This window comes from Vombatus ursinus, unplaced genomic scaffold (assembly GCF_900497805.2).
Source record: "Vombatus ursinus unplaced genomic scaffold, bare-nosed wombat genome assembly UNPS02014770.1, whole genome shotgun sequence".
Lineage (NCBI taxonomy): Eukaryota > Metazoa > Chordata > Mammalia > Diprotodontia > Vombatidae > Vombatus > Vombatus ursinus.
The window spans coordinates 31,612,180-31,623,184 of record NW_020954548.1 but is presented as its reverse complement, the minus strand read 5'-3'; the positions used below and the strand labels follow the sequence as shown (position 1 = coordinate 31,623,184).

General features: G+C 40.3%; 1 protein-coding gene across 2 annotated transcripts in view; it reads left to right on the top strand.

Annotated features, from left to right (window-relative positions):
- GSG1L (GSG1 like) overlaps window positions 1–11,005 on the top strand; it is a 353,520-nt gene that overhangs the window by 71,338 nt on the left and 271,177 nt on the right. For both annotated transcript variants that reach the window (XM_027863127.1, XM_027863126.1), the window contains exon 2: window positions 5,197–5,244. In XM_027863127.1, the coding sequence (XP_027718928.1) occupies window positions 5,197–5,244 (48 nt within the window). The remainder of the gene's footprint in view (window positions 1–5,196; window positions 5,245–11,005) is intronic.

The following is an 11,005-nucleotide window of genomic DNA, read 5'->3' as shown; positions in this document are numbered from 1 at the left end:
GCTGTCTATTTCTTCCTGTAACTCCCTGACCTTCTCCTCTAAGAATTTGGATGCTATACCACTTGGTACATACATATTTAGTAATGATATTACTTCATTGTCTGTGGTGCCTTTTAGCAGGATGTAGTTTCCTTTCTTATCTCTTTTAATAAGATCTATTTTTGCTTTTGCTTTGTCTGAGATCAGGATTGCTACCCCTGCTTTTTTTACTTCAGCTGAAGCATAATATATTCTGCTCCAGCCTTTTACCTTTACCGTGTATGTGTCACTCTATTTCAAATGTGTTTCCTGTAAACAACATATTGTAGGATTATGGTTTTTAGTCCATTCTGCTATCCATTGCTGTTTTATGGGAGAGTTCATCCCATTCACGTTCACAGTTATGATTACTATCTGTGTCTTTCTCTTCATCCTATTCCCCTGTAAGTCAGGTTTTGCCATCCTGCCAGCATGTGAGGGCAAGTGAGTGAAGGAATGCTGAGAAAGCATTATTAGGGATTGATAATAATAATTATAGTTAACATTTTTATAGTGCTTACTATGTGCCAAGTATGGTGCTAAGTGCTTTACAATTGTTACCTCATTTGATCCTCACAACAATACTGGGAGGAAGGAGCTATTATTATCCCCATTTTACATTTGAGGAAACTGGTAAATAGAGATAAAATGACTTATCTGAGCTTACACAGCTAGTAGGTGTTCAAGGCAGCATTTGAACTCAGGTCTTCTTGACTCCATGCCACTGCTCTATTCACTACCTATCTGCCTTCCCTGCTGTTAGTTCATTGGATTGCTATCTTGTTAGGGTTCTTGGCATTTTAGATGGTTTAGACAGCTGCAATTGCTTTACCACTTGTAAATAATTCTTCTTTTGCAGTGGTTTGAGAGGTGTGAGGATCAGAGAAAATGTCTAGTCCTCCTTGTTGATCATGTGACAACAAAAGTCAAAAGTCTTGCTTTCACTTTTTCTTTATATGGACAGGACTTAGCACGGTTCCTGGCACCTAATAAGTACTTAATAATGTGTTGATTGATTGGTGAAAGGAAAGACCAGAATACTGTAGTGAAAAGGCCATTGAATATAGACTCAAAGACACTTGGATTTGAGTTCAAACTCTACTCTTAACTCATTTTGTAACCTCAAACAAGTCTCTCAACTTGAGGAGATTAGTACAGAAAGTTAATTGTGGGAACTAAGTGAACCACACTGACTCCATCTTGTGACTCAATTCTGGAGCTCGCTCAGTGCCCTTTATATTCAATTATGGGTCTAGCCCAATTTCTGTCTTGTGAGAAAATTTTATTTAATTGTGGGGATTGGGAGAAAACCTTATTGCATTGTTTTACTTAGCGCTGTGTGACAGGAAAGCTGGACTACCTCTTCCTGCTGTTTAGAGACCTTTAACTAAGGACCTACATATACTGACCCAGTTAGATTCAAAGACTGATGCAAGGAGTTTTCTTACCATTATATGTCTCAAACAACCCATTTGTCTTATCTGTAAACTGGCACCATAATGATCAATCAGTTACTGTTTCCATGTGCTTTTAATTAAGTATAGACATTTAGGGGGAATGGGATACCTCTTTTTCTGAATTCAGGGAATTGCACCTGTTCACTCTCCCCCTCCCAATTTGTAAAATCCCTAATCTTTCCTCCAATTAGAAATCAGATTACCTAACTTTGTATCTTGGTTAATTGTTTTCTTTTAATGAATAGGTCTTATTTGATTAATTGTTTTTAATGCATAAAAATCTGTCTCCCTCTGTATTTGGGGGTCCAGTGCCAAAGGTGAGGAAGGTGACCAGTCCTAATTTGTTATGCAATTGGCATACATTGCTTAATAAATTGATAATGCTTGGAAACTTGAACCTTTGTTTCCTCAGTCATTTTGTCTTTCACTTGCCACAAATCTCTTTGATGTTCATTTTCTCCATTTGTAAAAATAAAGGGGATACCTAAAGCAGTGGTCTCTGAGGTGAGGTCTGGGCTGTAGACTTGACTGTAAGAGCTGTGATCAACCAGTAGGAGGGTGGGAAGATGGTACTCATCCCATCTTCCCCACAATAGCCAACCATGAAACTTACCTCCAACAAAACCCCATGGGCCCTTCACTTATTACCTTCCTATTTCTTTGCCTCCTGCAGTTGTTCAAACTCCCAATCTTTCCCCTTTTGAGGTGAGTATGAGACCTTCAAGGCAGTCTTGAAGGCAGACCTCTTCCTATGGTAGCTGTTGTATAGGTGCCGCTGGGAAAAAAAATCATCTCCCATCTTCCTCAATATCAATCAGGGGAAAAATTAATCAAAAGGGTCAAAAAATTTAGAAACCACTGGACTAGATGATTTCTAAGGTTTCTTCCAATTCTATGACTCTTAGTTTCTCTAGATCACTCAATCAACAAACATTTATTAAACACTTACTGTGTACCAGGCACTGGTATTCAAAGACAAAAAATGGAATGGCCCCTGCTCTCACAGAGTTTTATGACCATTCTATAGGTAGAACTTTTTGGACAGAAAAAATTAAATAGATATTTGAACAAAGATTTAAGCCAAATTTACCACAGTTCTACTATTTGCTACTGCTCATCCGGCACTGTATACCTGTCTTCTTTTTGTTTCTGTGTCTGGAGTCGGGGTGGACTAGGAGGCACTTAGGACTGAATGATGAGTGGTCCAGTATATGTGTCTCTCTTACTGTACTCCCCAAACAAAAATATAAAAATTTTAAATATTATTCAATTCAACAGACATTTATTTAGTAATTGCTATGGTTAAGACCTTGTCCTAGGCACTGGTTATATAAAGATGAAAATCAGCGCCCTTAAGGAGCTTAAGGTCTAGCAGAAAGGAATAAGGCATACACACAAATAACTCTAACGCAAGTTAGACTATGATTGAATCTGTGGAATAGTTCAAATGGTGTAGCATGAGAGATCTGAGGAAGAAGGGATCACTTCTAGCTGGGGGGCGGATCAAGGAAGACTTTATGGAAGATGTAGCATCTGAAGGGAACCTTGAAAGAAAAGAAAGATTTTGACAGGCAGAGATACAGGGAAATCCATTCTAAGCATGAGAATAATGTATGCAAGTGAATAAATAGGAGGAGACAGGAAGATATTTGGGGCAGGGGAAGTTCAATTTGACAGGAGAGTAGAGTCTGTGAATGGGAATAACATAAAATAAATCTGGAAATAGAATAGGGGGCAAAATTGTGGAAGGTTAACCATTATTTCATAGTAACCAAGCTTCTTTTTCTCCTTCATTTGGACAGGTAATCAAAAGTTGACTTATACCTTCCATTTTTTAAACCTTATTTTTTATGATTATTGACCTCCTTGCCTTTCCTCGTTACTGTCTTCCCTTTGTCTTTTTTTTTAATGCCATTTGGGCTTTCCTCTTTCTCTTTCAGGACAGTGGTATAGTGGATAGAGCACGGCTTGTAGTCCAGAAGACTTATCCTCATGAGTTAAAATCTGGCCTCAGACACTTGTTAGTTGTATAACCCTGGGCAAGTCATTTAACCCTGTTTGTCTCAGTTTCCTTATTTGTAAAATGAGTTGTAGAAGGAAAGAGCAAAAAATAGCAAAAAAAAATAGTCTTTCTACCAAGAAAACCCCAAAAGAGAGTCAGACATGACTGAAAAATGACTAAACAAGGCTTTCTCTTGCATTCTTTTTATTCTTGCTCTTTTCCAATGAGTGATGATAAATATATGAAGTAAAAGATAGAATTAAGAATAAAAGAAACAAAATGATTCAAATTTCCATTTGAAAAACTGTCTTTGGTGAAAGTATATTACTCAATTATACTAGGACTCAGTGTCTTTTCATTTCAGTGGTGAACTCTTCGTGGATTAGGACTGTGTAGTTTTTGCTTTGATTTTGTGTTGCTGCTAGTACAGGATCATCCAGCAGAATATAAATGTGCTGGGGGCAGGAAGCGTCTCTTTTTTGTCCCCAGTGCTTTGTACAATGTTTGACATTGTGGGTAGTTTCTGTACATGCTTATTGCTTGCATGCTTGAGTTACAACAGAATTGTCACTCATTAAATGTATTTCAATAAGTTTAAATCATGCAAGAAGTGAGATTGAAAGATGAGAAACAGCATGTTATAGTAGAAAGAACAATGAGTTTAACGTCAGGGAATGTGAGTTCCAATCCTGGCTTTGTTCTTTGCTTGCATGTTCTTAGCCAAGTCTTCACCTTTCTAGGTTTCAGTTTCCTCATCTGTTAAATGAAACAGTTGGGCAGCAAGGGGATAGAGCACCAGGCTTGGAGTCAAAAAGACCTGAGTTCAAATCTGGCTTCAGGCACTACTTACTTATGACCATAAGGAAGTCACTTAACCCTGTTTGCCTCAGTTTTCTCATCTATAAAATGAGCTGGAGAAGGAAATGGCAAAACACTCCAGTATCTTTGCCAAGAAAACCCCAAACGGAGTCACAGAGTCAGACATGACTGAAATGACTGAACAACAACAAAATGAAAGGGTTATTAGACTATATGACCTTAAACATCTTTCCCAGCTCTAGCTCCTGGAGTTTATCTAGGACAGGAGTGGGGAACCTGCAGCCTTAAGGCTACATGTGGCCCTCTAGGTCCTTAAGTGCAGCCCTTTGACTGAATCCAAACTTCACAGAACAAAACCTCTTAATAAAAGGATTTGTTCTGTAAAACTTGGACTCAGTCAAAAGGCTGCACCCAAGGACCTAGAGGGCCGCATGTGGCTTCGAGGCTGCAGGTTCCCCACCCCTGACTTGGGTGAAGTAATAGAGTTTGATCTTAATAACATCAAAAATACATTCATATCTCAGAGTACTTAGTACTAAAGCACTTAGTACAGTGCCTGGCACTTAGTGAGCACTATATAAATGTTAGCTATTATTATTAGTTATTATCATAAGGCATAGAGTAATGTGAAGAGGAGTGTAAGATAAAAGTTGGAAGGTTAGATTTGAGCCGGATTGGGAAGGGCTTTGAATGCCAGATGAAACTCCTTCCTTACAAAGGGCATCTAGGCTAGAGAAAGTAGAATGTATTACAAGGAGATGGTAATTAAAAGAAGTTATCTAGGTTAAAGATCAAAATGACAGTCTGGACTGACCATGTTCTCCTTGAGACCAGGGGATAAATGGCAATGGAAAAAGTGTCTTTTATGATTCTAAAATCAATCATTTTTTCTTTTCAAAGGTGAAACATGCCGGAGTTTTATTGACCTGGCTCCAGCATCAGAGAAAGGTAAGAGGTATCTGAGTTCCTCTTTTCAAAAGTGGCCCTTTGGTCCTCTGTTGGGAGAATACTTCCCAATTTACTCTGTGTGTGTGTGTGTGTGTGTGTGTGTGTGTGTGTGTGTACACAGTACGTATATATCCATATACATACACACATGTACATATATTCTTTCATACCTTATTGTTTCACCCCAAATAACTGTCACTCCTCAGAGGATCTGTCAGAATTGTTAACATCACACTCCCCATTTCCATGAGCTCTTGGTTCCAATTAGCCTCATTATACCAACCCAGCACAGCTTTGTTGTATATCTTGGTATTTCTGACCTTTATCTTTGTGTCTGAAACTTCGGGAATAATTGGCATGGCCAGTTGCCTTGTTGAAAGGCAGACAAAGATAGAGGGGGTTTGTCACTGATTGGTCATCTGTAACATTTACATTTCAAAGTCACTGTCTCCAGTTGAAAGTTAGTCGTGCAACTTGGGTCTTTTTGAGAAAGGAAGGCAGCAAGTAAGATTGAAATGGCGAGAGTAGACCTAAGTTCAGGATGAGTGACAGATGTGTGGTTTCCAGTGCATTAGTTTATAGCTTTTTTGTATTCAATGAGGTAATTTTCCAAGCTAAGGAGTTAAGGATGGGTCATTGTTGAAGAGACCTTTAGGTGATAAGTGTTGTTGAAATATTTCCCTCCCCAGCCTCAATGTGTTTGTGTTTCTCATCCTGTTTGAGTTCTAGATTTGGAATCTGAGACTCTTAGAACTGGATCATAGGAAGGATGTTAGATCACAGGCATATTTCACCAGACTCCTTATTTTACAGATGAGGAAACCCAGAAGGGGCTAAGTGACTTGTCCAAGTCGTTGCAGCAGCTAGTATTTGGCAGACCTGGGGATCCAACTCAGGTTCTTTGACTCCAAATCTAGCACTTTTTTTTTCTTTGCTTTTTGGTGAGGCGACTTGCCTAGGGTCACACAGCTAGTAAGTATTATGTGTCTGAGGCCGGATTGGAACTCAGGTCCTCCTGACTCCAGAGTGGGTGCTCTATCCACTGCGCCACTTGGCTGCCCCTTAAATCTAGCACTCTTTCCACAGGTTGCTCTCTATTCATTTAATTCAATTCTATGACATAAGTGTTTTATCATGGCACTAAGGGAGACATAAAAGCAAAAAGGAAACAGTTTCTGTCCTCAAGGAGCTTACATTCTACTGGGGGGTGGGGCAGGGAGCATGTGTACAGATAAATACAAAATATATCCAAAGTAAATATATATGATTTCAAGGATTTGAGGGGAGAGAACCAGTATCTGAAGGACCAGGAGAGGAGGCATTTGGGCTAAGCCTTGAAGATTTCAAGAGGTGGAGTTGAGAAAGGAGGACATTCCAACCAATCACTTGCTCCCTGAAATAATCTCTCACTTCAAGGAGCTTATATTACAGATGTGGTGATGGGGGGAGGCAGCCTGTGCAAAGTCATGGAGATGAGAGATAGAATGTTATGTGTGGGAAATAGCAAGTAGGGTGATGTGCTGCAATGGAGAGTGTATGATGGTGAGTAATGGGAAATGGGTCTAGAAAGCTAGATTGGACCCAGAATGTAAAGGACTTCAAATACCAAGTTGCTCATATTTTATCTTAGAGGCCATAGGGAGTCAGTTATACACACGGTCAGATCTGGACTGTAGGAGTATCAGTGTGACAACAGTTTGGAAGATGGATGGGAAACTGGCCTTGTTGCCATTCTCTATGTACAACATTACATTTCCTGCCTCCACATCTTTGCATAGGCTGTACCTCACACTCAGAATACATCCTTCCTCATCTCTCTTGGAATCTCTGGTTCCCTTTCAGGATCATCGTTTTAAGTACTACTTCCTTCAAGAAGCCTTTCCTGATTTCCCCAGTTATTAGTGAGACTGTCCTTTGCTGTCACCCGACAACTACGTATTGCATTTGTGTTTATCCTGGATGTATTATTTTCATGTGTGGATATATTGTACATTCCTGGTATAAGTACGCTCCTTCTGTCTTTTGCCTTTGTATACCTAGCATGTAGCACAATTCTTGGCCCATGATAAGCACTTAGCAAATGGTTGGATGAGAGGGGAGACCAAGTAGGAAGTTATTGCAGTAGATCAGGCAAGAAGTGCTGAGGACCTGACCTAGGGTGGTATACAGTGTTAAGTGGAGAGAAGTAGAAAGGACTCATTAATTCAACAAACACTTAGGAATCTGTCTACTCTGTACAGAGAAATATGTCAGGCTCTAGGGGAGGATACAAAGTTTTGGTAAGAGATAGTCCACTGACATTGTGAGACATAGACACAGATAATTACTGATACAGAGTATTACTCATTCATACATTCAACAAACATATGTGAAGAGCATTATGCTAGGTGTTGTCATTCAGTCATTTTTCAGTCATGTCCTACTCTTCATGACCCTATTTGGGATTTTCTTGGCAGAAATACTGGAGTGGTTTGCCATTTCCTTCTCCTGCTCATTTTACAAATGAGGAAACTGAGGCAAACAGGGTTAAGTGACTTGCCCAGGGTCACACAGCTAGTGAGTGTCTGAGGCTGGATTTGAACTTAGGAAGATGAGTCTTCCTGACTCCAGACCCAGCACTCCTCCCACTTCATCACCTGCCTACTCCTACTATATTAGGTCCTTAGGGAGCTATATTTAGGCAATGCCATACTTATCTACATGAAGTTCTCACTTTAGTTTGGGTGTAAGACACAAACAAAGATAACTACTATTCAGTTATATGTTAAGGGCATTCATTAAAGGATTGTAAAACTAAGTGTTAATTGAAGATCAAGGGGAAAGGTCACCAACTAGTGGGTTCAGGGGATATTAAAGGAGATTTTGTGGAGGCAATAGCATTCTTATTGGGCCTTCAGGAGGTAAAGAGGGAGAGGTAGGGTGGCCAAGGAATAGAGGAGACCATGACTGATGGCATGGGCAGTATGAGAGTACACAGCATTTTCAGGATGCAGAAAGTAGTTCAGTTTCATTGGAGTAAATAGAGTGTGTGGAGGGAAGTAATATGAGAGGCTGGAAAGGTGGTGTAGTTCCAGATTTTGGAAGGCCTTAAGTGCCAGGCAAAAGAGTTTAAATTTTACTTAGTAGGTGATGGAGAGCCACTGAAGATTGGGGAGCAGAGGAATGGTGTGACAGATCCATAGACAGGTATAGGAAACATTCTGGCAGCATTATGATGGATGGCTTGGAGTGGGAAGCAGTTGAAGTAGTTCAGGTAGGTGATGAGCACCTGTGCCAGGGTGGTAGCCATGGGAATAGGGAAGAGAGAAGGGATATGCTAGGGCCTGGAAAGGTACAATCAACAGGGCTTACCAGCTGATTGGATGTGAAAACTGAGGGAGAAGACAGCATGTAAGAGTACATGAAGTTTTCAAAAATGGGAGACGGAGTGATTGGTGATGCCACAGACAGTTGTTAGAAGGAGGAGCAAGTTTAACAATGATAAGATCAGCTTTGGACTTGCTAAGACTGAAGTGTCAATGTGACCTTAACAGCAACCACTTCTCTCTGTTCCCTTTATAGATAAAGTGGTAGCCTTCTTTGAGCCTCGTGTGAAGCTGAGGGCCTCTCTGGTCTGCCCCTCATCTTCAGGGCTCTCAAGAGACCTGAATTTTAGAACTCATGCTCTCTGAAAAGACTTGAGCTAAGAGAAGGGCTTAAGAAGCCTACAGCTTGTAGGTTCCAGAGTCTTGCTGTCCTCTCTCAGCCGCTCTAGATGGAGTCTGTCAGCGCTGGTCCAAATCTGGCAGAAAAATATGTACTTTTGTACATGTATCTGTCCTCAGAAGTAGGAACCTTCCATTCCTATCCCTCTGCCAAGAAAAAAAAAAAGGAATCCTGAGAAAGTGAAGGAGTTTGTCTATAGATATTTTCCAGGCCTTGTGATTTGACTTTTAGGACTTAACAATAACGCCTAAATCCTTTAAGCTGTGGATTTAAAACTGTTCCTAGGGAATTTTATCTAGCTAAGATAGATTTGAGTTTGAATTTCAGAGTTTTTCACTAATTTGCTCAATGACACAGAAGAAATGCTTTATTATTCATGATAATGACAACTGATATATATTGCTTTAAGATTTGAAAAGCACTTTAATTAGCTTATCTCCTTTGATGTTCTCAAAGATCTTCTCTGTTGGGTAAGTGTTCCAGATGTAATTATGTCCTTTCTACAGATGAGGAAACATCCATCTATCAACAAGCAGTTATTAAGTGCTAACTCTATGCCAGGCACTGTGCTAAGCACTGGGGATACAAAGTAAAGCAAAAACCTGAGAAGTTTGGATTCAGTCAAAGGGCCGAACTTGAGGACCTAGAAGGCCACATGTGGCCTTGAGGCTGCAGGTTTCCTCCCCCATCCCCCAGTCTAGGGTCACTTAGCCAACAATGAAGAAGAATTTGCTCCCAGATTTTCCTGACTTCAAGTCCAAGGCTCTATCCACTACATCAAGCTGCCTTTTATTACCATTTGCCTCAGTTTCTCTGTCAAATAGAAATGAGACCTAGCCTAAGGGAATGAAGGTTTCTGGCACCTGTGCTCCTCTCCTCCATGATCACTAGACCCCACTCAGCATAGCCCAACCTAGCAGATGTGCAGCAGATGTGAGATACCAGATGTTAAGCTGGAAGGGATCTAGAGACCATATAGTTCAACTCCCTCATTATACAGTGGGGAAACTGAGGTCTGGAGAGGTGAAATGATTTGGCCAAGGATGTGCAACTGTCATGTTGTCAATGTCAGGCATGTGTAGCTCTGCATATGGTGACTTGAGGATCAGATAATCATTTTCTTCAGACACAAAATGCAGAGAGAACTATGGAGAAACAAACACTTTTGAGGTTCTTGGGAGTAGGCACAGGTAGTACAGTAGAGTGCAGTCCTTAGAGGGTGGACAGTGGACTCTTTATGCTCTGGCTCTCATGAAGTCCATGCCCTACCTAGACACAAATGTAATTTTAATTCCTCAAGCATTCATCATGCATCTGCTATATGTCAGGTACTTTTCTAGGCACAGGGGGACACAAAGAAAAATACAAAACCATTCTTACTCCCCGGAAATTTACATTCTACTTTGGGAAACAATATGTATGTAGATTATATACAGAATATATAAAGTAAATTTACAAAATCTTTCATGGGGGTGGGGAAGGATATGAACACTAACAACTGAGGGGATCAGGAAAGGAGTCCTGTAAGAAGGGGCACCTACATTGTTTGTTAAAGTAATCTAGACTGAGGCGAAGAGGGAGAACTCTCCAGTCATAGGTGGGACAGCCTGTGCCAAGGCATAGGCTTGGACGATGGGTTGTCATGTATGGGAAACAAAAAGTTCCCGAATATGACTAGAATGTAAAGTTTATGAAGGGGAGTAATGTGCAATCAGTCAGGAAAGATAGGTTGGAGCCAGATTGTGAAAGGTTTTAAATGCCAAATAGAGAGCTTTGTAGTATGAGAACAAATTGGAGTCTGTTTAACTGACTATACTAGTTAGTTCTGCCTGTCTTCATTAAGACAAGGAAGACGTGAGTGGAGGATGGGGGAGGGATGAGTTCATGGGGGAGGGATAGTAAAAAGAAAGAGACAGAGACAGCATATAAAAGCCGGTTAAGTCTCACACCAAATGTCTTGTCCTCGCCTGCTTGATGCAGTCTCTGGGAATGGAATCATGCTAAACAAATTAATAATAGATATATTTATAAGCCATAATGTCAATTCATTAATATA